Source organism: Lepidochelys olivacea, assembly GCF_965140295.1.
Source record: "Lepidochelys olivacea isolate rLepOli2 genome assembly, chromosome: 14".
NCBI classification, from domain to species: Eukaryota; Metazoa; Chordata; order Testudines; family Cheloniidae; genus Lepidochelys; species Lepidochelys olivacea.
The window spans coordinates 2,529,985-2,555,782 of NC_140424.1; the positions used below are offsets into that span (position 1 = coordinate 2,529,985).

Genomic DNA, 25,798 nt, shown 5'->3' on the forward strand with positions numbered 1-25,798 from the left:
CCCCGTTATCCATGAATTATCCTCCCATGCCTAGGCAGTGCTGCAACTTGCATGCTCAGACTTCCTTGGCTTTTTCAGATCCACTTCCCTTCTTATAGGCTTGGTGCTCCAGATTTGAAAATGCTGCTTGCTTCTAACCTTGAGCAGGGCTCTCTGTTGCTGGACAGCTATTGAGAGTTATGTGTAGTTGTTTGATCTAACAAACCAAACTGATTTGTAATCCAGACCTCCAAATGCCCCTGCAACCCTCCTCTTCTAGTGAGAAATAATATTGTATCCTTTTAGGGAATGGAGAGATTACTCTGGTGCAGCTGGTATGAAGATGCAGTTCTTATTGCAATATCTCCCTCCTGGTTTCTTTTAAGCTCATATCATTATTGTCACATGGCTCTTGTGTCCATATCACTTTTGTCTTCAGGTCATTGTGTTGCTTTGCTTCAGGAAAGTGGATGTGCATAAAAGAGACCCAGATACTTTTCTCAGATAATGAATTGCAAGTTTAATTAAATCTCGGAGATATTTTATTTTATACATGCTTCTGTGATATTAACAGCAGTAAGATACATTTGCATGCTCCTTTAGAAACCCATTTAAAATTGCATCTAATTTTTTTACTGTCTTTGACAGAATTTGTGGATTTATTTAATTCTTATGAAAGGGAATAATATGCACAGCATACCTGCTTGCAGCTTTCTCTGCCAATGCACCTTACACCTAACCTGCCCCACCCTCTCTTACTTTCAGTCCTGCCCTGCCCCACCCTCTCTAATCTCTGCTACTGTCTAAAACCACGCTCCCTGTTACTAATGCCAGGCCTTTTCTGAGCACACTGCTAATTGTGCCAAATTATATCGAGGTTTTATGGTGTAGACAGATGCCAGCTAGGGTGTGATGACCGAAGTCCTTTCTCTTTTGACCTATATTGGGACTGAAGCATTATTGAGAGGTGAAAGGTCAGTATGCTCTCTGTAGCCTCACAAAATGGAAGACCACCAAATAATGCGGGGGAGCGAAGGGGCAAATTGTGGAGCCAAATCAGGAAGCTTCTGCCATAATACATACTGGGGATATTACTCATTTTAAACAGAGGATTAAGCATTGCATTCCAAAATCTTACATCTGGTAAAGAGATTCACGACTGGAGGTCTCAGTCTGTGCATATTTCACACAACACTAAATGTAAGCCAGTAGAATTACTCATTATCGGCATCAGATTCTGTTTTAATGAGAGTTTTATTGAAGACTAATGTGACCCCCTGGCTTATATCCTTAGTCTCTTACATCCATTTGCCAAGGAAAGCAAAACCTTATTTCTGCTTCCGAGTTGTTTTAGTTAATGGGAGATCGGGGTTACTGCTCAACCTGAACACTTCCACTGGATGCCATCCTGCTCCTGCTTTGTCTCCTTTCTTCCCTCTGTAAATCAGTAGAGAACATTTCACAGCCAGAACGGCTGCTTCTAGCAGGCCTGGGCTGGATCGTTGCTTCTGTGCCTGAGAGAGATGTGAGCAGATGGGATGAGTGTCAGAAACCACACTTTCCTAGAGTTGGGAAAACAAACTGCATTCCAAGAAAAAATATTTGCGTGTGTCTGCATAAAACTTTTCAGAGGGGAGCATTGCTTCATTAGGAGATGGCTATTACCCAAATAGCACTGATGGGACAAGACTCCAGCCAGTCAGCTCTCTTGCCTTTCAACGTTATTCACAAGTTTGAAATTAAACCTTAGACAAGGCTGATGTGTCTGAGTGGGGAGCCTCTGTGAGGTCTTGTTATACTTGCCTGGCTGTTATAAGACTTCCTTTCATGGCATTAATCTTTGTTTTCCCCTCTCTCTCTGCAGGTGTTGCTGAGCCAGGTGCATCGGCTGCGAGCTCTTGATTTGTTGGGAAGATTTCTGGACCTGGGTCCCTGGGCAGTTAGCTTGGTGCGTACAATGTTGCACTGGCCCTTTGAAAGGGAGTGATTTTTTTTCAGTGTAGACAATATGGTCTGAAGGATGATTTATAAATGCAGGATGTGGAAAATACGCCCTGAGTTTGGAGCACGGATCAGTATCTTGACAACAGTCAGATGGCCTTGAGGTCAACATGAATCAGGTTGCCAGAGCTTAAGCAGGATTTGGAAGCTGCTGAGAGTCCTTTATCTTTAGTCCATGTCATCTTTAGTCCACGTTGTCCATGGTTTGCTCCTTCTCTTCCAGCTGAGATTATGAATAGTGATGGCTTCTGCATAAAAGTACATGTGGAGACAGACAGCGTTTAATGGGCATATGAGACCTATGAAAATAATTACCCAGATGAAATGAAGTCTCTGAACCCAAGTAACAGTCATGAGCATTTCTTTTTGCTAAGAAACCAGTTCACCCCCAGGAAGTTATGGGATCAGACATATTTGTTTCACCTGTCCTTCATGCCTGGGGCACTTGAGAGAATGGCAGCTTGGATTGAGGGAGAAAGTCAAACAGCTGGGCTTGGTATGAACTAGCTATAGCTGGGCAAGGGGCAGTTTGGGGATAGTTAATTAATTTTTTAAATATATAAAAATATTTTCATTAACAAAGAAAGAGTTAAAAATGGCTGGGATGGTTTATAAACTGTCATATAAACTAAATTAAACATGGAACTAGCCAGTTGTCTATCATCCCCCTGGTCACTTGACTTGTATGCTGTATCTCTTTTGCCTCGTCCTTCATCCATTGGGTCTTTTTAGATTGTGTGAGCTGTCTAGGGCACAGACAGCTGCATTCTGCATTTGGAAAGTGCCTAGCACAGGGTGGGTAATAAATATGAATGGAACAGGAGTGTCACTTGAAATACAAATGTAAATGATTTCAGGTGCCTTCTGTTAACAGAGGGTGCTGGTGAGACTCTGACAGCAGGGAATGAACAAGTCCTGTGACGGGACCTTCACAGATTTTTCTGTTTCATCCTTCCCCCAGACCTGCTCCCACACCACTTAAGTCAGATTCTGTTCTGCACCTTCCAGAAGCATAGCACAGAAGGCATAGCCCTAGGAAGGAGGGGGTCAAAGGTGACTTTAAACTCTCTGGATTTCAAGCTGCGGTGGGGGCCAAAACATGAGCAATTCATGGGGCTGACTCGAAATTACTGTAGCCTCCCTTGTGCTCCTATGGCCTGCATTGTAAGCCAGACTCACCATAACAGTGTGTGCTACATCCCCGGGGCCTCCTTCTCTAGCTTTATACCGTGCATGGCCCAGGGCAGTGCAGTGCCTGTGATGGGAGGATTCTGCCTTGCCCCCTGTGCGCTGTTTACAGCCCTTATACATCACTGGTGTAGCATATAGGTGCTGGAGTAGGGGACAGAATTCCTCCCCTCAGGTTTATTTTGCACTGCACTTGTATAGACTATCTATAGTGACCACTCAGTAATGGTGAAATGCTAAACAATGTAACTAGCTGTGTGTGCTCCTGCATGCTATTAGTCTGTAATACTGTACAAGTCACTTATTTAAAAGCCTCTCTGAGTGTGGGAGGCATGTATGATTTCCAGTGGAAGGACTGTAATTAATGAGCTTTTGCAATCTGTTTACTTGTGGGAGCAAATCGCCCCATCTGAGGGAGGGAAGTGGCACGCCGTGAGCCATGAAGAATCACATGCTGTAACGAATAAAAGCTGGTGCTAAATTAACTCTTCATCTCAGTGGGCCAAATATCTGGGGACATCCAGGAATAAAATCAGAGATAAATAACTACACAGGAGTCCCCTCTTTACTATACATGTCTGATATTAATTTCTACCATATGGGCCATAAATATGTAGCATCTATGTAAAGGGTGCAATTCTGACACCTGTCCAGCTCTCCTCCTGCAGTTGGTCTTGGGGACTTACAGTAATTTGCTGTTCTACCTTTCTCCCCAGGCTCTCTCTGTTGGCATTTTCCCTTATGTGCTGAAGCTGCTTCAGAGTTCAGCTCGGGAACTGAGACCACTTCTTGTCTTCATCTGGGCCAAAATTCTTGCAGTGGACAGTGTGAGTAATCTTGAACCGTTACTGCTCTTTATTTGTTTCCAGTAACATCCTTTATTATTATCTTCCTTAGCCAATTGCTTTAAAGTTAGAGGCAGACAGTACAATCTACAATGAAATGCAGGAGACTGGGTTTAAAAACAATGTATTCATTTAGTAGGAGTTCCCACCTGCAAAGTCACTAGTGCATTAGAGCTACCTGCTGAGAATTTCTGAATGTGAAATCCCCATTCATGCAGTGACAAGCCTGATTTGAAATGGCTCATTTGGCTACCTGCCCATTCACTGGACTTTTTACAAGAGATCACCAGCTCATTAAGCAAGTTATTCCCATCTGCATGAAGTGAAATGACTCTTCTCCCAATTTATCCCTCATTCATGCTGAAATCTCACTTTAATTGGAAGAAATTCCATTTTTCAATCATGCTTCTTTTTGTATAAGGGTGACCGAAGTTCTGTGGTACGTCAACACTTGACAGAGTACAGCTTGTAGAGTACAGATGCTGCCTGCCAGCTAGCACCAGTCGAAGCAGTAGTGTAGACAGGGAGGCATGCCTTAGGTGAGGAGAGTAAAGTGCTCTGTACACCTGAACCCGCAGGATATGTACTCTGCACAGTTCTCTTCCCGCCCAAGCAGTGCTCCCTATGTCTACGCTGCTGTTTTTAGCAATCCACTGTCCTGCTGCCTCCCCGCTGCTGCGGCCTTTCTCTGCCATAATGGAAGGCTCCACCAGCAGGGAAAGGCTCTGTCATGGGGGAGGCAGTGGGGAAAGGCTCCAGCGGTGGGGAAATGATTATGCCTCCCCTCCTTGCTGCCGGAGCCTTTCCCTACGGCCAGAGCCTTTTGCTGCTGCATGTAGCTACGTACAGAGTGACAAGGGTGAACGCAGCCTGTCACTGTGGTGTATGGCTACACATGGAGTGCCTGTATAGCATAGCCTGTAAGTGCTGTCGGTAAATGTCCGTCACAGTGGCCTAGCCCATACTGGTGGCTCACGCTCTGCTTGCGAAACTGATTAGAACATTTGGTCAGGCTCTGCCTCCCGTGGGCAAGAACAGTCTCCAAACTCATCTTAAAACCATGGTGATCATCAGCATCTCTAAAACCATCCTAGAAGTAGAGCAAAACTAGGTCTTTGGAGAGTTTAGCTTCCAGTATTGCTTTAAATCTAATCTGGTCTTGTTCTCTGAGCTGCAATGACCGCTGACATTGGTGGGCTTGGAAATGCTGAAGAGTTCAGAATGGATAGGACACTGGGTTGCTTCCACAATGCCCATGATTCTGGACTTCTCCCTCTCATGACACACACTGGTACCTCCTTGGCATCCTTTAGGACAAGGCTTAAAACTGGGATCATGATTTTTGAACATGGCCTTAATGAAGACTATATTTTTTGGTACAAATATTCAAACAGTTAATTAATTGCAGCTGGAAATTTGCAGTGGTACGTGTAGTTTCCTGGTTTGACACCTACAGTTAATTGCAGGTGCAGTTATTAGTTGACGTAAGATTGAATCAACTGCTTTTGAAAGTTGGAGTCTTCCTGTTTTAATGTTGTGTATTTTCATGCTCTTTTCTCTTGTTTGTAGCATAAGGAACAATATTGGATTTGTTGGAATTCTTTCTCTCTTGATCAAGCACTGTCATGTTTAGTTTTATAAATATATTTTAGTTAACATCTTAAGAGGCTTTTGAATGGCAAAGAAAATGAAAATTCTTAATCTTAAAGCTCATATTGAAAAGCTTAGTTTTGATGCATGCTCCTCCATGGCTGAAGCTTCAGCCCCAGAGACCAGTACAATACATAATAGGGATTTTGTAGAATCAACTTAATTAACACGCACCACAATGGAAACAAACATGCCAGTGAAGGGATTGTCCTGCTTATCAGAGGAAATGCTCACTGATTTCATGAACTATTTTAAAAATAAGCCTAGAATCATCCTTCCAGCCTGGACTGGGCAGAGACTTGCCCAAATGCGCTTGATGAGACATCTTTGGCTTGTTAAGATGAACAAAAGACTGTGGAATGATTATGCCTGCAATAAATATTAAAATCCCTGTAACTTTATAGTACATTTATCTTCCCCTCAGTCCCATTTTCACTCTCATCTCTCTAAGGATAAAACTGAAAAATATGTGGTACAAGACCAATATCTGCAGGATCCAGAAATGAAAGGGACAAAAGGAGTAGGGGTAATGTGGCTCTTAGTCAATAGATACAGCAGTGTGTGGTGTAGTATTTTGGCTGTGAGGAGCACTCTCCTATGTGAATGTAGTGCTTTCAGGGATAGCAATTTTATAAGATTTATGATGAAAATGACAACTGCAGGGGTATGTCCTGAGAATATAAGTGAAAGTATTCTCAGATGCTGAAGGCAGTCATGAAAGGCTGTTTTTCATTGTGTTGACTGAAAGATTAATTAGACTGCACTGAATCACTACTGCTACAGTGTTAGAGTACAGCAGGAGTGTGTATGCATGAGTGGGCAAGCCATGAGAATATTCTCCTATTGGCCACATTTCTAACTGGAACTGTTTTCTTATAAGGGTGGGTGTTACATCGACCACAGGCAAAAGCCATGGCTCCTATTTTCAAACACTTTCCCAGAGAAGCTTCCTCTGGGGTGGATTGATTTAAATCAAAGTTCTCAAAATGATTTAAATCACCAATTTCAATGATGATTTAAATCAGAAAATAGGAAACTTGGATTTAAATAATAAATTTTAATCTTGTTTTTTCATTTGTACTTTTTAGTGATTTTCTTAAAGAAAGGTTGATTCTCATTACTTGGAAATTCTTAAAACATGTTGATTTTCAACTAAAATGTAGCCAAAATATGGCACCTCTTTTGCTAACCAGGTGCATATACACAATCTGTAAATATTTATTTAAGCAATTATAAAGCTGAACATACATTTTTTACATTCTTTATGATATAAAATGGTAAGTGATGCATTTCTCATTTACTAGGTGGTTAATTTTTTGCTTATGATTTGTGTCAAGCTGTATTTGGCTGGAAATTGGAATTCAGTTAAAATGCACAAAAACAGCATTTTAAAATTTTTATTAGTTAAATAGAACTACCTTAAGTGTGCTGGGTACGTAAGCAAGACAAAGTTTATCAAAACATGTTTTCCATTTAAAACTATCTGTAGTTAGTGTTTTGAACTGATTGATTATGGTCAACTTCACAGTTTTAGAACTAGTAGATCTCATCCTCTCTCATCTAATTTTTATTCATTGATTGGTAGAGGAAAACAAGCTTTACTGCTTTTTCAACTCCCAGTCAGTTTCTCAACTTTGAATGAACCAGTTATTGAACTGATCTAATTGAATAAACTGAAATGATAAAAATAGTCTCTTTGAACCTGCAGAGGAGACTACTGCTGTCAAAAGCTGGTTTAGCACTTCAACAAACTCTGGCTACAGGTTCTTAGCAGTTACTTCCATCAGTTCAGGGGTAGGGCTTACTTGAAGATTCTAGCAGCAAAGGTGCTGCTTTAATATTATATTTTAGTTTAATTTAAATGATTCAATAGATTACAGTAAGCTTATACTTTAATATGGGTTTTTAGAATTTGAAATTTAATTTTAAATAGCTTTATTTTAAAAAGAAAAATATTTTACTTCAAAATTTTAAAAATCTGATTTTTATTATTAATATCTATATTATCTATTTTTATTTAACCTGCTTTCTCCTGGTTCTAATTTGATCAACACTGTTTCCTTCATCTAGTTTTGCCTGTATGTGCATCCTGCTTTACTTTCAAGAAATTATTACATTGACATGAGCAGCTAGAGTCAAACTAATCGCTTAATCTTGTTTGTTTTTGCTGGTGGGGTGTAGTTACCTGAGACTCTCTTTTCCTGCCTCTAGTTCCCCTCAGTGTTTTTTGCCTTGTGCTCTGGAGAGCAGACTCTGCTGCTAAGTTTTTTTTACAGTTTTGGTTTTCTCATGAGCAGTGAAATAATAGAAGTAGCCTGAGTGAAAACAGGCAAAGGTGAATGTGGTTGTGTGCTGCTCTCTTGCACTTGTGTATGTGTAATATACCATATGTCTTTGATTAGAAGACGCCTGCAATTAGTAACTACCCGGTGTAAGAGTTGTACCTTTGTCATGCAAGTTGCAGGAAAAAGCAATCAGATGTAATAGCAGTGTTGTCTTCTAAGCAAAAATATATGTGTACTGTGAGTGTTCTTAAAAAATTTTTAGTGTCTGAATCTATTTGCTTTAATCCTGTGAATATGCAGACATTTGCACTGAGGTATTCAGAGATGACTCTAGTTATCCAGGGCTGAGTTTTGTTGGAGTGTTTCCAGCCAATCTCCCTACTGTGCTACACAGCATACGTAACTGGATGGCATGCTGCAGTATATGAATAGCAAAGAAACTGATGTTAAAGAGTCCTTGGAAAGGAGGTCGGGCCAAGAGTTTACCCTATGTTAAACTGGTATAATTTGTTGGACAGCATCCTCCAAATCTTAAATATCTCACTTAAAAATCCCCACTATAGTCAGTGAGAAAATTAACCCAAAAAAAAAAAATTGCTCTTCTGATGGAACTTCCAGACTGTCAAGGGCACCCAAGTTACCTAGCAAAGTATAACTCTGATGGGATCATCGACATTACAACCACTAACTCTGTAGAAAACAGGGAAGTACTAGGTATGGGTGGGTTAATTTAATCTCTACTCAAAACAATGCATCAAAAATTCAGTGCCCATAAAATGGGAAAAGACAACATGAGAAAAAGAACTTGACGTTTCTAAGAGTTTAAAGACAGTGGAGAGTAACAGTGTGAGATTTTCAAAAGGATGGGCTTTGACCCTTTAAATGGCATATTGAACTGCCAGCTAAATGTTCTTTGCTAGCAGGATTTGTGAGGAGCAGTGGCATCTTGTGGTCAATACAAATGCTCCAGATAGGTTTTCCCCAGGGATAATTTTACACAGCTACACAATTTTTGTGCTCTAGTCCTTTCCTCATCATTGGAAATCTTTAACCTTTCCCATCTACCCTACAGCACGTTTTGTTCATGTGCCTTTATTATTCACAAGTACAAGATGCAAAGTAGGGAGATGTTATTGACACTGAATATTAATATTGTTCTCAGGCACTGCAGAGAGAACATATTAGCAAAGTGTATGTTTAAAGCTATTCTGGAGTTACATGATCTGCTTTCCTCCCTGTGGCCTCAGGTGATTGGCTGGTGCTGGCAGCCCACTGGGATGCAGTGAAAGATGGGCAGTCTTGTCTTAGTGGGCATCTGTTTGCCTGCACGCTGGTTTGAGACGGCTTTGTTTTTCTAAGGGGCAAAGATATGAAAAAAGCTAAAAATGTTGGGAAGAAGAAAACCAGCTCTCCTTTTGCGCAGCGTTACCAGCAAAATCCAGGCACGCCTCTGGTAGCTGCAAACTGACATTGTTTCGTTCCCTCTCTTCTTTAGTCTGCTGCAAACCGCATCTTTTCTTGCTTCGGTAATGAAATATTCTCTTGCATCTTTGTCTTTCCAGCCCCCTCCTTTCAACAATTAGTTTTCCTCCATAGTCCTCCATTCCTGATTAAAAATACATGACACTGTCTCTGGCATGAAGCATACAGCAGAATCCCAACCACAAAGGGAGTTAAAAGCAAAGTCAGGTTTTCCACCCAAAATTGTCACTTTAGTGCTATGTATTCTTGCGCTCTGACCTTAATATGTCAGACTGGAGCCTGAGATATCATGCTAGCAAAAAGGGAGCCCTGAGAAGAGGATCCTGGTGATGATTATCACTCTTTGAATCCAGGCTGCCTGCTTCTCCTGTAATACTCTTCCTTGGTGCCCTGATTTCTGCATATTGTGCTGGTGAAAAAGATGGCGAGGTTCACCTGCCAGGCATTTTTGTCACATAGTTTGGTCTTGCCTATGGAGATGAGAGTAAATGATGTTCCCAAACTGTGTTCCAGCCCCAGGATTGAATAGGCCAAAAAGAATGGACAGTCCCCCACGCCTCAGAGATCATCTCTCAATCAGAGTGGAAACTCATTGATACAGGTCAGTGTAGGGGAAACATGCAATGTGCTGAGTGGGAACTTCAGTCTCCAGGATTGTCATCTTTGCACCTTTCAGGAGCAGTACTTTCACTTGAACAATACAGTTCCTTATGGACATTTATTCACAATTCCAAGCCACCAAACAGGGTGTCATTATTAACAGTCTTTGCTCATTAGAAATACAGGATTGGAAAATCACAGATATTACAGGTTAAGATTTGGCATGCTTGGGGAGAGATGTGTAGAGAGAGCTTGCACAACATCTGCATGTGATATGCTTGCCAGTCAGGAACACTAAAAACAGACAGAAAACTAACACACAACCCTTCCTCCCAGTCTGGGTAGGTAGTTTGTGAAGATGATGTGCTTTGAGATGATGAGCTTCTCAATGTCTGGGAACCTCTAGGCATTTGTCCAGGACTTAGACTGGCCGTGCAGATGAATATTTAGCTTTATGTGCAGGGGGTGATGCGTAGAAGTTACCAAAACATCTGATCTGCAGAGAGAAATTCAGCTCTTGTTCTTCCCAGGCTTGGACAGCAGCCATCAGCAAACCAGGTGGAGAATTAGATAAGAGACTTTTGAAATATGTAATTTTATTTTGGTTTTGTAAATGTCAGAAATCTGATTTATCAAATTCCTCTTGTTTTCCCTTTAGTGGCTCGTAACTACCATGGTGAAGGTATGCCATGGAACAAAGGGGGATTTAATGCTGCCTTTTTCTAGGGTGCTCTGAAGAACCAGAGAGCAACTTTGCAGTTTGTATTCCTTTCGGATGCCAACATGCAGTGGAACCATTTGCTGTAAATAACACAAGGCACTGGTCACCTCTTCATTCCAAAGAGTGTTTGGCTGCAGTCCTGACAGGGAAATTTGCTCTGACTTTTGTTTCTCAAATGAAAATTGGAATTGAGAAAAATGATTAAGACATGAAATATTCATAAATCATTGGAGGCAAAAAGAAGTTATCTCCAGGTTATTGTACTCATTGTTTTTCCTTCTCCCTGTCTCGTTTTTCAGTCATGCCAAGCCGACCTCGTGAAGGACAACGGTCATAAATATTTCCTTTCGGTCTTGGCAGATCCCTACATGCCAGTAAGGACAAATAGTCTGTTTCAGGCTTATTTAAATCTTGCTTAGGTCGTCTTGGCTTTTATGCTGCTGTTATGATGTGGTTGGTACTGTTGGTGGGGACAGGGTCATGTCACTCCCAGTGACACCAACTGCCCTCTTGAGGAATGGCACAGATGGGCAGCCTAGTTGGCCACAGGGGAAATTAATAATATAGAGCCCCATCAGAAGCACTTACAGACCAAATAAGTTTGCAAAGCCAATTCATTAAAAGGATTTAGACTTAGATTATTTTACTTTTCTTGATATTCATTTCATCTGCTCTGAAATGGGAACTGCAGGTGCTCTGATAAATGCTGTCTAATTTCATGGTACCTTCTGTAACTACCTCTACTGGTATTCTGTTTAGTGTCATCCTACAACAGGATAGCCCTCTAGCAGTATCCATTAGGGACTCTTTCTCCCCCAATTTCTCTAGTGATAAAAGCACACAGCTGTGACAAACATGAACTAAATAGGGCACTGGCTTTTTCTGCACTAACGCTTTTTAAATCCTGAACGTAAATGAAAAATACAATGGAATACAGAATAGTTCCCAGTCACTCAACCCAATGTAAAATATAATGGGATTGCTGCAAATTATTTCTTTTAAATGGTCTGTTTATTTCACTTAAAGATGAAACATGAAGTGGCCGTGTTGTCTGCCTGATGACATAACCAAGTCAGGCATTTCATAGCTGCAACTCCAGACATGTGGGACAGCAGGAAATGTCCAGACTTTTTTGGGGGGTGCGGGGGGGGAGAGGATGTTTGTCTTGTATTGGGTTTGCTGGGAAAGTATGTTTAAAAAATCCCAGGAATACACAATTACATTTTTTTTAAGTTGTGAAAGTATTCTAGAAATCCTTGGGTCTCTGGCTGCCCTCCTTTCTACATGTCAGGCTGTTTTCTGTTAGAATTATGATTAAAATCACAAAAAGAAAAGGAGTACTTGTGGCACCTTAAATAAATGTGTTAGTCTCTAAGGTGCCACAAGTCCTCCTTTTCCTTTTGCGGATACAGACTAACTCCGCTGCTACTCTGAAACCTGATTAAAATCACAGCCTCTCAATAGAGCCACAGCCAAGCAGGCCAACCATCTTTCCTGTTCTCAGAGGAAGGAGGGGGGCAAGTTTCATGGCCTGTTCCAGCCTCTTGTCATTAAGCAACTCCAAAACACAACTGTAAGTTTTTAGATTCCCGAATTGTCAAGTTTTCAGGAGATTCACATCAAACAAGGCAAGAAGGCCAGGATGGTCTCTCTCCTTTCAAACAGTGCAGCATACAGTTGTTTTCTGTCCTGTTTAAAGATAAAAATTAGTTGTGTGTGGTTTTGTTTTTAAGGCTGAACACAGGACTATGACTGCTTTCATTTTGGCTGTGATCGTCAACAGCTATAACACAGGGCAGGTGAGTCTCAACGTCTTGATCTTTACAATGCTTCTCCTGAGCCTTTCTCTGTACCATGACTTTGCTTTGATGTGACACCAACTGAAATGCATCAGAGCTTACTACAGAACTGGGAAGTTGCAGGGGAAGGGTGATTTCCTGTTTTTCTTGGATTTAAACAAAAATCTCCTGGAAGTGCTACAGAGGTAGCACGTGCACAGCCCCTGGACATATGGGTTAAGGACACACGTCGCTGAACAGCATCCTCTGCAGGCAATACACTGACACATTATTAAAGGAATCCTGCACGGTTCTCGTCAGCTGCGAGCATGATGGCCGTGATGTGGGTCTTGGGAAGGGGTTTAAAGCCAGGAAAGTGCCATGAGCCATAAATTATGGGGCTCTGACAGGTGCAAGGAGTATTGCCAATGAGGAAAAAAGCAAGTTACTGCATTCAGGAAGCAATTGTGACATTAACAGTTGCTTGGCTGGCTGTAAGAGCACACAGCTGACCTCCCAAGACTCCTTGTGGAGCACTTGTGCAAAGCATCTCCAATAAAATGTTGCAACAAAACCAGTATCTAACCACGGAATAATTCTGTTCTCTACATTGTGTCTGTCCCCTCTCTCAAAATCATTTTGTTGTTTAATGCTGAGAGGGGAAGCTGCCTGTCTAAATGAATTGCTCGGAACTATGTTTTAGGAAGCCTGCCTTCAAGGAAACTTGATTGCCATCTGCCTGGAGCAATTAAATGATCCGCACCCTCTACTGCGCCAGTGGGTGGCTATTTGTTTAGGACGTATCTGGCAGAATTTTGATTCCGCACGGTGGTGTGGCGTGAGAGACAGTGCCCATGAGAAGCTCTACAGTCTCCTCTCAGACCCCATCCCAGAGGTAATGTTTTAAGTGTAGACATATATACTAGTTGGGCTGGAGCCCTTTTGAGTGAGGGCTACAAAGCAATTTAAAAATCAGTATTGTCAAGAAGTCTCATGAATTGATAGGTGTCTGGTTAAAAAAAAATAGCTTTCCCTTTTTTTTGCAGGAAAGGTGCTTAAGCCATGCAAGGTCTGGAAAGGCAGAATAAATGCAAAGGATTATATAGTCCATGAAAGGGGGTTTTCAGTGTGATGACTTTAAATCCGGGGTTTATACAAGCTCCACATTTGTTTGCTCACTCCTGTGTCAGAAGTCCTTCAAAACTGTGTTACCACAACTCACTGTGTATTTCGACAAGTTCTCTGATCTGTTTTGTCTAAATCTGAGAACCGTTCTCAGCCTGGCGGATGAAAAAATGCAATTTTAAGGGAATGCATGTTTCACCATTATGAAAATACCGTCCAAGAAAGAAGAGAATCTTGTGCCAACCAAAACTGTGATTGACAGACCCTATGAGACCCCAGTGAAATTATATTCCAACTGGGAGAAGTAAGCTTGGAGATAAAGGGCAATATCATTGTGAAGTTATTAAAGTTTAGCTTTTCTTCTTTTAGTGATTTAACGCTTCCCAATCTGGGCACCCACAGCCTCCTTTCCTTTTCCCCAGGTTTTTCCCAACCTGCAGGTAATTGTCATGCAAAGGATCAAGTGAAGCGTCCTCAAGGCCATGAGCTTCTCTTGTCAATCAGCCAGAGCAGATCCCTTGCTGAGTTAGGAGGCACGTGCTCCGGAGGCTGATTCTGCTGCCTCCGTAGCATTCCCAGTCTCTGCCAAGGCAGAGAGTAAAGGACCACGCTTGATCCCAGACCCTGGGCCTGTGCAGGGTGTGGCTGACCCTCTTCCATTTTTAAGTCGTCTGCTCCCTTTCCATGTGCCCATATCAGATAGGTGAAGGCTTTAGAGCTCTCTAGTGTAAAGGGGACCTAGGTCCCTCAATGACAATTCCTTATTCATCTTTATGCTATTAAACAGAAGGTTCTTGACAGTGCCCATTTGAAAAATCACCAAAGGGAAAGCCATCTGACATTCCAGGGAATAATACACACTTCTGCACACATGAATGTTTAGAATTGCACCAGGATAAAACTTGGCAGTGCCCCTATATCTGTTTGTCTTTCCAGTCTTTGGGCTTCTATCCAGCCGCTGCCGTTTACCCAACACAGTAGCCTGGCTTTGTAGGGATCCGAGTTGGCAGAATAAGAGATCACGCCGGGTAGTTCAAGGCTAGGACCAGGTAGGAAACCAATGGTGATTTTTTATTTTGTCTCTCACAGGTTCGCTGTGCTGCAGTCTTTGCACTGGGCACATTTGTGGGAAACTCGGCTGAGCGGACCGATCACTCCACCACCATTGATCACAATGTGGCCATGATGCTGGCACAGCTCATCAACGACGGAAGCCCCGTGGTTAGAAAGGTACAGCAGGAGGGACATAAGGAAGTGAGGAGGATTAATGCTGGTGGCCTTCACAGTAATGCTAAGAAGGGTCAATTGTGTGTGTTGCTGGGGAGGCAGACTCTTTGTACAGTGGATTTCTTCCTAGGCATTCATGGATTTGATTAATCTGGAAGCATTTGTTCAAGCTCTCTGTCCCTTGTCAGCTAATATAGATGCTTACTTCCTGCCCAGAGACAACACACAAACATGGTTATACTCGGGGAAAAGAGCACCGTAAAGTGATAGCTGCTGGCCAGGGCTGTAACCAGGGCCAGGTGAGCGGACAGCCGCCCAGGGCGCAAAGCCACAGGAGTGGAAAAATGATGAAAAAAAATGGTAGGGGACACACACATGCTTGCTTGGCCTGGGCGCTAAAATACCTAGTTATGGCTCTGCTCCTAGCCCAGGGGATTTGTTCAGCCTGTTGACTACTATGACTGCACGCTCAAAGCTGTAGAATATGATAGCTTTGCAGAGTTGTTTTTCTGTAATTGGCCTTTTAAGCGAGGAAGCACAGGGGTCCCTGTGGGTTTTAGGATCAGGTAGGGGAAGACCAACAATTGGTCAAGTTGTCCCACCAACAGTAAAATACACTTTCTGTTTACAAACATCTGTCATTTTTTCTGTAAGCTTATCACAGAGTAACTTTTAATGGGTGAGTAAGGTTTGAGGGGTTGGGCTGTGAGAGGGTGACAAATATGCAGCTGCCACCTTCTGTAGGCAACCCTGTGGAGCAGTGTTGTGATTGGCCATTGCTAGTGGAGCAGGGTTTTCTATCAGGAGTCATTTCAGCTGGCTGGTGTGCTTTCTCATCTGCGTTGGAGTTGTCCCTTGGTTTTATAGCTCATACTCAAATCCCCATGCACACATGCCCTCAAGAACAAAATTGCCTGCATCAGTTGGAGTCTCCTCTCTCATTTGTAATGGAATCCTTGCCTTGTGAAATTGATGACACAGTGTACTCGCTCTCTTGGTCCCAGATGACCTCTTCTGATTGGTTTTCCCTTGTTTTAATCTCTTGCCCTCAGAGAAACTGCTGAGAAGAGTTTCCTTTAGCATATGTGAGACTCTGGCAGCAAAAGCTGCCTCATCTACAAATGGATCTCACTGTCCCAATGGAGCGGCATCGATTTCTCCAAATCTCTTAATTAAAAATTCCTTTAAACAATGGAGAGTTCAGTCTTCTGCTGACTATTTGTATTTCTCTCTCCTATCCCTGTTTGCAATGTTAAGAAACAAGCTACGAAAGGGTTATTGCCCAGAACCTAATGAGGAGCTTGGCTGCCCATTGGTTCCTGCAAATGGTTCTGGTGTGTCATAGCTATTCGTGTGCTTCTGCTGGTGGTACAGACTCTCTGTGCATCATGGGTTTCAGAATGCCAAGGCCTTTTGTGTCGATGATTTTCTGGTTTAATTTCCTGTGAGGTTTTTGTAAATGTCAGTCTCCTCTCTGCTCTGTGCTGCTGGCATGCAGAACATAGTTGATCCTCAGAGTTACAAACACCAGAGTTACAAACTGACTAGTCAACCATACCCCTCATTTGGAACCAGAAGTACTCAGTCAGGCAGCAGCCGAGACCAAAAAACAGAACAAAAAACAAATACAGTTCAGTGCTGTGTTAAACATAAACTACTAAAAAAGTAAAGGGAAAGCAGCATTTTTCTTCTGCGTAATAAAGTTTCAAAGCTGTATGAAGTCAATGTTCAGTTGTAAACTTTTGAAAGAACCACCAGAACGTTTTGTTCGGAGTTACGAACAATTTCCATTGCCAGGGTGTTTGTAACTCTGAGGTTCCACTGTAATGTTGTGCTGCTTTCCATGTTCTGCAGACAATAAAGTGAAGCTGGCATGGGGAGCATGGTTTGGAATGCTGAGAGCCACCGAAGTGCTGGCCATTGGCAGCTCACTAGACTGTAGACACAAGCCTCTGGGAGCGCTTCAGCGTTCGGAGTCCCAGGGCTGTCACAATGAAGCACTAATGCCATTTGCCATCTGCCCTGAATGTCAGGAAATACCATTTCTAATGCTGCGGCTCTGCGGAGTCTCAAGGATGGATTTTAATAGGCATGGCATTTCATTTGCTGTACAGCATGCGGAATCCCCTTGAAACAGAAATGTACATGGTACATAAAACATATTGTATAACATAATCACCAACTAATAAAAAAGACCATATATTAAAACAGGATAGTTCAGACCACAGTATATTTGCTGTTTACCAATGGACCACTGAGACCAGTTCACCTACCCCTTCCCTGAAGCCAATGCCTGAACCAGGAATAAATCTGTCAGAGGTTAGTGGACTTGTTTGTATGCTGGTTATTTGAGTTTAAAATCAATGCAGGAATGGGGCAGGGAAAGAAGAGTATGCACTTTGATGTCTTTATCTAGAATCCTGACTCTTGAGATTTCTGTCTGATTTTGTGACTTCCTCTAGAAAGAAGAGCTGTATTCTGTCCCTGGAATGCTCTGCTATTTGTTACTGTTTTGACAGCAAAGTTTTACATTACAGGACTTTTGGTTTTAAATTAAATATTAAATATTAATTTGTTACTGGAAGCATAAAGTGTATGGCAGCCCTATGGGAGGAAGAAGGGAGGGGCTGGGAGCGCAGTGGAGAGAACATGACAGCTCCATTCAGTAAAGAGACCTTGTTGCTTTCAAAAACCACAAGGAGGAATAATATACTCTGATTGAGCAGTAATTCCTTAGTCTCCTGGAGTTCACGTGTTCTGACCCTCCATTATACAACAAAAGCACGTTAACTGCTTGCTGGGCGTCTGGATTGTTCCAGGCAGAACCCACCTGCCAGACACTGCCAAATTGTTCCTGGCAGGATTCACTTGCCAGCAGCTGCTCAATCATTCCAGACATATCCAAACTTCCTGTTTATTTAACTGGAATATTAGTTGCACAACAGGGGCTGTGTTGAGCTAGCAATGAGAGGTTAAATCTGTGGCCTTATTCCACCAACATCTTATGCTTCAGTTTATTCATTGGTGTAACTGTTTTTCAGTGTGCACAGTCTTTGGAATACATAGATCTCTCCTTTGGAGATTTAGGCTGCCAAACTGGTGTTAGCGACAGACCACAGCTCTCCAGCCAGTCAGTGGTCTGTCTGTCTGGTGTTTCTAAGGGGCCTAACACCACAATACCTAAGAGAGGGTCTAAGTTTTGGTGTCCACTTCCCCTCCTCCTCTCTAAGGCTCCCATGTTGCAGCCATTAAGCCAGAGAGAATTAAGTGGGGTCCCTTATCAGACCCACAGCATCACCCCTAAATTAGCCGGCATTGGTCCTAGTAGATGAATACAAGCCTTGTTTTCTCGCCTGGGCTGACCATGCTGCCAAGTTTGGGACTCAAGTTCCAATGTCCTTCATGGTGGCAGCTCAGCCATGGCCTTGGCAGCCTATTGGTGTCTCTCTAGCTGAGTTTAGAGTGAGTGTAGCACGGGCAGCAGGAATCCAGCTCCTTCCAGCAAGTCACATACGAACAAATAGTGGTTTGGCCTTTGCCATGAAGAGCAGGAGTCCTGCTCCTCTGCACAATTCATTATTTCACTCCAAGAAACACGTGCCCCTCGTGGGCAGGGTGGCAGCTTGTACGTGAGAGGAGGGAGCTGTGTACAAGACTCCAGTTCTGTTCTTTCTGTGACAGTACATCAGTTTGACAATATCAGGCTGAATCAAAGAGTAGGGGAGCCTGGCCAGGAATAAAAGACCTTTTGTTATGAAGAATTCATTTTGAAACTAAGCGCTCTGGCTTTCTTCAGATCTTGGCACTGAAGTGAAGGAAAAATCAATGCTTCTCCAAACCAAGTATTAAAAAGTGCCCTCATCCCCCCTCGAGGTGACAGATGCTGGTTTCACAGGGGCTTTATTCTGCCTTATTTGTAAACGATAAAAAGATGCTCACAGAAGAGAGGCTATTTCCCACCATGTTAGCTCAGAGTAGAGGAAATTTGCTAACTCTGCCATCTGTGCCATTGGTTTGTTGGGTTGGGCAGAGGGAGGGAGAGTTAAGAAGGGATTTTGTATATTCTTACTGCTCTAGAGAGAGAGATGTGCATGCTGGATCTGTCAGTAAGCTTCCTGTATCAGCATAGGTCAGGTTGAGAGGAGTTCTACACAACACTGTCTGGCGGTTCAGCAGGCTGAGGACTGACATATACAAGATTCCTGACTTTAGAAGCATTAGGAGAACAGATTCTTGTATAACTCCATACCCTGCCTGTTTCTGAGATCTGAGCTGCCTCAAAGGAAGTAAAGACCCTGAGTCTTGTTGGCGAGTGACCTCACTGAGAAGCTGGGTTGTTTTGGGTTTGTTTGTTTTTCTTGTGGGAGCCTTTGATGTTAGGAGCAGGAAAATGGAAGAGAATCAGAAGAACAATAGAAAACCCGTGGATTTTATTTATTTCTTTGTATGCAGGCTTATTGGGGGTCTGTCAATCTAGCATTGCTTTAACTGTCAGATACTTCACTCTTCTGCTCAGAGTTCAGCATGGCTTTGCTCTAACAGCAAGCTCTCACTGGAAGGATGCCTCTGTCCACCTGCGTCATTTACAGGACTTTCATCACCAGAGATTAGCATCTCTGAAATACAGCACGTGTCTACGCTGCAGTGCAGGCCTGTGCCTGAGCCCGGGCTTGAGCCTAACCCCCCTTGCGCGTACACTGCAATTGCACTAACCCAGGGCTCAAACCCTAGGTCCCAGGATCCTGCTGGGCTGGAGAGTCCAAGCTCGAGTTAAACTGGGACCCAGGATCTGAGCCCTATTGCTTTGCAGTGTAGACGTAGCCCCACTTGACTCCGGTCCTGGAAGTCAGGTGGAATTATTTCATAATTCCACAGGACAATTACCTTAGTCCCCTCCATCCCAACAATCTGCAGTCCACTCTATTGAAAACAGAAGCCACCCCAACTTTGCAAATGGTCAGTGTTAACCCATTCTGTTCTGATCAACAATCTGCAAGTACACAGTCAGAGAGCCTCCTGGGTTTACAATGGAGACCAAACCAATCAAGCCTTTTGCAAAGCTAGCTGCTTCCTGGTAACATGCAGGCGGTCAGGTTTTCCCACAGTGCATCATGGTCCTAGGGCTAGAGCAGGGCAGGGTAGAGGGAGAACTAGGGACTCTGGGTTATGGCTACTTTGACTGCAGTGTGAACGCCAGAGCCCTAGGTTCAAGCATGGGTTAGAAAAGTCTTAACATAGGGTTAAAATACAATGTAGACACTCAAGCCTAGGGTTCCCTAACACGGGTCAGCTAACTCAAGTCCCACTAACTCTGGGCTTACGTTGCAGTGTAGACATACTGTGACAAAGTTCCTCCTCTACCTTGGTGGGTCTTGCGCTTATTGGTGGATTTGCTTGCCTTGGAGCTTCACCACAGCCCTCAGTTTGGCCGTTTTTGTGAACCCACAGTCCAGGTCAACTCCTCCTGTGTCTGACCAGGAGTTGGGAGGTTTGGGGGGATCCTGGGCCTGCCCTCTACTCCAGGTTCCAGCCCCAAACCTCCCCACCCTGTGGAATGCAACTGTCTAGAGTGCCTCCTGGACTCCCTGGGATACTTCCCCATGGCCTCCTCCCAATATCTTTTTATCCTCACCATAGGACCTTCCTCCTGGTGTCTGATAATGCTTGTACTCCTCAGTCCTCCAACAGTCCGCGTTCTCACTCTCAGTTCCTAGTGCCTCTTGCTCCCAGCTCCTCACACACACACCACAAACTGAAGTGAGCTCCTTTTTAAATCCAGGTGCCCTGATTAGCCTGCCTTAATTGATTCTAGCAGCTTCTTGATTGGCTGCAGGTGTTCTAATCAGCCTGTCTTAATTGTCTCCAGAAGGTTCCTGATTGTTCTGGAACTTTCCCTATTACCTTACCCAGGGAAAAGGGACCTACTTAACCTGGGGCTAATTTATCTGATTTCTATTACTCTCCTGTAGCCATCTGGCCCAACCCTGTCATAATACCCACAGAGGGACACAGAGTGATCCCCTTGCTTTCTATGAGAGAGAAGCATCTGAGTAGAGATTTGTGCCCTTCTAAAAGCATATTTTGTCCTCTGCGGTAGTTTCTATTGGAAGAGGCAGTGGTAGAATATGCTCTGGATAAACTAAACAAGTTATAGCTGCACATGTCCTCCTTCGAGTGATAGTCCCTCTGTATATTCCCTATGTTGGTATGCATGCATGAGAGTCCGGAAATTCTTCAAAGCAGTGTCCATTGGCCCGCACATGCACCATAGCTCTCCTGGTGCTCCTGACCGAGGGTATAAGAGAAAGTGTGGGTCGACGCCTCTCCAGTTCCTTCTTGGCAACACATGGCCTGAGTCGGAATTGTATCCTCCTTCGCTTCGTTGCATAATGTATAAAGAAAACTGTCGTCTCCAAGCAGGTGTCACAGCTCCCTCCACGTGAGCACAAGCTGCCTCCACAGCATCCCTATGAGCCATTCTGCTGCAGGACATCTGCAGAGTGTCCCCATGGAGTTCTACCCACACATTAGTGATGCACTGTACTCTAGTTCATGTCTTGGCTGAGGATGCGGCGGTGGGATCAGCAGTATTTCAAGCATCTTTGCTACCAGCTTCCTCACACCCACCTCCAGGCTGAGCACTGCTTGCCAATCATCTATGTGTGGAATATATATAGGGACCATCCCTCGAAGAAGTGGAGGTTACGTTAACTGGAGTTTCTTCAAGATGTGTGCTCCCTGTCTGTATTCCACTACCCACCCTTCGTCCCCTCTGTGCTGGATCCTGTTGGATTTGTGATGAGAAGGGGAACTAGAGAGATGTCGCCCCACACTGCCTCGTACACCCTCAGTTGAGAGCACAAGGAGCACGGCTGTGCATGTATGGGCCAACAGACACCGCTTTAAAGAATTTCCAGCCTCGGGCGTGTGGCGCACATGTGGACCCATATGTAGAATACTGATAGGGACCGTACAGCTGGAAGAACCTCGAGTTCAGTAAGTAACCTCCTCTTTAATAAATTGCACTTTGACAAACTATAGTAGAATTTGTACAAACTCTGTTGGTCTCATTGGTGCTCCCCTGGTGCACACAAGCCTAATTTACACTCACGTCTTTGTTAAAAGCCCTTTTACTTTGGTTGAAACACAACACAGGAATTCTAAATCAGAGTTTTTTCCCTCTAACTCTTCTTTGAATTTTTGCTAGAGTTCTGTTCCAGGCAGACAAGGGTCCATCTGACGGATGCGCTTTATTTCTAATGGCAGATTTCTTGACAGGCAGTGGTTCCTGCCTGGAGCAGGCTGTTTTTCCTGACAGGAGAGAATCCCTGCATTTTCAGTGATTAATATCCCCTCTGCTTTGATTGTTGGGTTTTGGTGTTGGGTATCCTTTCTTCTATATTGTGAATTATTCTGGCATGGCCTATTGGCCGGTTGTTTCCCCTCTTTCAGACACATATGTTCCTTGCAGCCAGTTGTTTTTCTCTCTCTCTCTCTCTCTCTCTCTCTCACTCACACTCTCTCTCTCTCTCTCTCTCTCTCTCACACACACACACACACACACACACACACACACACACACACACACACACACACACACACACACACACACACACACACACACACACACACACACACACTAATCAAAGGTCTGTTTCTCTCTGCTTTCTATCCCCAGGAGCTGGTGGTGGCTTTGAGTCACCTAGTGGTTCAGTATGAGAGCAATTTCTGCACTGTTGCCTTGCAGTTTATGGAAGAAGAGAAGAATTATCCTCTGCCCTCTCCAGCTACCACAGGTACATCCTTTCCTCTGCTCATGGCCAGGGGCAGTTTTGATCCTTATAGTGCTTGGGAGTCTTAGCTGAGGAATTTGATTGCATGACCTATAGGCACCAGTGCTACAAAGTTTAATGATGTTATGGGCAACTCTCACACCTGTTCTGCAGTAAAATGCATTACAGTGCCAAACTGCATCTCAGGGAGATCTCCCTCTGAAAAGACTGAAACGTGCTTCTGGCTCACCAGGGAGTCACGGAGACTGAAATCCCTGCTCCCCTGAGAAGAGATTTCTGCAGGTGCGGGTTAAAGCATGTTGTCAAGACAGTGCAGTGAAGCTTGCACTGATGTTACCCATGTTGCACTTGTTGGGTAAACAGGGGACTTGAGGCTCTCAGGCTGTTGAATTGATGCTGCCAAGGAGAATCCTCATTGTTCTACAGTGAGCCAGTCCAACTGTTTGTTACTTGAGAGACTCAGACAGGAGACCGTGAAGACCTTCATATTGCTATGTCCTGCTGCAGTGGGGCTGCATGCTCCAAAGCCTTTGGTTTGTGATCCTGCTCCGCGGTGCTTGATGTGCTATTTTTTCCCATCTCTTTCTTCCTTGTGTATTTTGCTTCATTTGAGGAACTGAAGGTCCTAGAGAAATTATTGCTGGCCTTTCATTTTTTAGAAATTAAATAAATTGGAACTCACCAGGAATAACAGAACTGTTGCGACAGGAACTTGCAGAAGAGAAGATGAACTATTTCCGCAATCAGTAATTAATCACTTCTTCGTCTGAAGTAGTGAATCATATTAGAGAACTAGTTTCCCCCATTTGTCCTTTCTGCTGCAGAAAATAATCATCCCTTACAGTTCCATAGCACTTTTCATCATCCAGAAGGATGCCAAAGTACTTTATCAGCGGGATGTTCAGGAAGCACTGCTCCCATCGCTGTAGGGGAATGCAGCAGATGTTCTGCAGCAGTAACATTACATAAGTGCTGTTAGGAATGGAAATGAACCCTGACTTTTCCAGTTGAAATTGCAGGTTTTCAGGGCATGAAGTGAAATTTGGCCAGGAAAACCAGGATTAAATAATCCTTTATTATGGAAAATATTCCCAGATTGTTAGTGAGCGGAAGCGATCAGCAATTCAGATGTAAGGCTCTGAAAGGTGTCCCCTCCAGGATCATGTTTGGGCATTAGTTCGGTATTGGCGTGGAGGGAAGGGTCAGCAGAACCACTGCCTGTCACACCCCTATTTTTCCTCTTGTCTTTCGTTCAGGGACTGACCAGGCTTGGCCCTGCTTAGCTTATGGGATGTGTAAGGACCACGGCCCAAGAAACATGGTGCTATGGTCTTTGTCCTTTATATGAACAGAGAGGATTGGGGCAGGGGGAGTAAAGATACCAGCCCTTTATCATAATTTGCTCTTTGTTTAAGGACAGCTGGCCGTGACTGAGCACCCTTCTTGTCAGTTGTTGGTTTTAAATTGTTTTAACCATTTGCACTGATCACACTACATTGCTGTGGGATGGCTGCTCCCCGGTTTCTCTTGTGATGACATGTACAATGGCTAAACCTTGCCCACACAGAGTGTGGGAGTTTGACGCCAGTGCGAGATGGTCCATGTACTCCGAGACTTCGTTCCGTCAGCTCCTATGGGAACATCCGAGCGGTCACCACGGCTAGGAACCTGAACAAGTCTCTGCAGAACCTCAGCTTGAACGAAGAATGTAAGATGGCTTTCAAGATGCTTTCATTTTTTCTTACCTCTTGTCTCACGTGAGACTTTGTTTTACTTTGTTCCTTTGCGAGTTCTTCCCTGCTGTGAAATCTCACGTGGAAAGCATCTCGAGCTGACTAAGTGTTATCGCATGGTATCCAGTTGCCAGCCCCGAGGGGAGATATAGGGAACCCCTTAACCTTAACCCTAACAGGCTGAAATTCTCTGTTCAATAGTATTGACTTTGAGCTACTGGAGACCAAGCAGGGCACCTTCTGATGCATGTGGTTTTCACCAGCCTGAGTCACTACTGAAGCCTTGATGCTTACCCTCTAATTAAATGTTCAGTGTTCAAAAAGAGGGCTTGGTGGATTTGCTTTACCAGAGGAATTTCTGTTCACTTGTTGAATGTCACAGGGTTCATAACGGTCAGCTGATGCTTGAGCAAAAACGGTTCTGTTGGTAGCGTTTGTGTTTGTGTCTCCCTACGTCCCTTTCGGCAGCTGGCAGCTCTGTTGCGTTTTCTCCCGGGAATCTCAGCACAAGCAGCAGTGCCAGCAGCACCTTGGGCAGCCCTGAGAACGAGGAGTATATCCTGTCATTTGAGACCATCGACAAGATGAGAAGAGTGAGCTCCTACTCCTCGCTGAATTCACTGATCGGTGAGTAGGGGCTCTTCCATCTTCCCTTGGCATTTCCTACTTTCTTTACCCGCCTCTGGTTTTGGCTCGAGATAGGTCACATTGTAACAGCAAGGGTTTTCCTTGTGGGTACGTGCAATCATGCTATCTGAGTGGGGTTGTATGAAGAAAGGAGAACGGGAGTTAACCTGAAGGTCTTGGGAGGTAGGGCAGGGAATGGGATGTAGCAACGACATAGCTGCATTTCTATAGTCGTAACCCTATCTTATGTTACAAAGGGTAGGATTCCTGCTAAGAACTTGAGCATGAAAAGGGTAGCATCTACTGGAATCTTACAGCCCCTGCAGCTTCATGGGCTAGGAAATGGTAGGAAGGCTCTTCATTCCATGGACCTGATATCTGGGCTCAGTGGCATGGACTTCTACCCTCAGTTGCTTTTCATGTAAGCTGGGTTTAGTCTGCTACACAGCACAGTCTTCAAACCTTGATAGTCTCCGAGGAAGCCTTACCCAATTGATTTTCCAGCTAAGTGCGTTTGTACATTATTACATGGGGGGTGAGAAGGAAAAAACCCTGGCTTTGTCCTAATTAGTTGGCAAGACAGCTTGGCATTTTACAGAAATGAGCTCTGAACAAAGAGTATCATGGGTGATCACTTTACATCCATTACCTCCCCAACTACATCCTCCTGGAGAAAGGTGAGAGAACACCAGCTGCAGCATCTATTGATCTGCAGAGCACCAAAGCTAAACAGTCCTGTTCTGCCCTGGAGCCTCAGTCCTCTT

General features: G+C 43.8%; 1 protein-coding gene across 2 annotated transcripts in view; it reads left to right on the forward strand.

Moving 5' to 3' along the window:
- Nucleotides 1-25,798, forward strand: part of RPTOR (regulatory associated protein of MTOR complex 1) — a 304,649-nt gene that overhangs the window by 205,550 nt on the left and 73,301 nt on the right. For both annotated transcript variants that reach the window (XM_084646962.1, XM_084646963.1), the window contains exons 12-20: nucleotides 1,844-1,927; nucleotides 3,885-3,995; nucleotides 11,051-11,125; nucleotides 12,485-12,550; nucleotides 13,233-13,424; nucleotides 14,744-14,884; nucleotides 22,560-22,677; nucleotides 24,242-24,382; nucleotides 24,876-25,034. In XM_084646962.1, coding sequence (XP_084503088.1) covers nucleotides 1,844-1,927; nucleotides 3,885-3,995; nucleotides 11,051-11,125; nucleotides 12,485-12,550; nucleotides 13,233-13,424; nucleotides 14,744-14,884; nucleotides 22,560-22,677; nucleotides 24,242-24,382; nucleotides 24,876-25,034 — 1,087 coding nt within the window. The remainder of the gene's footprint in view (nucleotides 1-1,843; nucleotides 1,928-3,884; nucleotides 3,996-11,050; nucleotides 11,126-12,484; nucleotides 12,551-13,232; nucleotides 13,425-14,743; nucleotides 14,885-22,559; nucleotides 22,678-24,241; nucleotides 24,383-24,875; nucleotides 25,035-25,798) is intronic.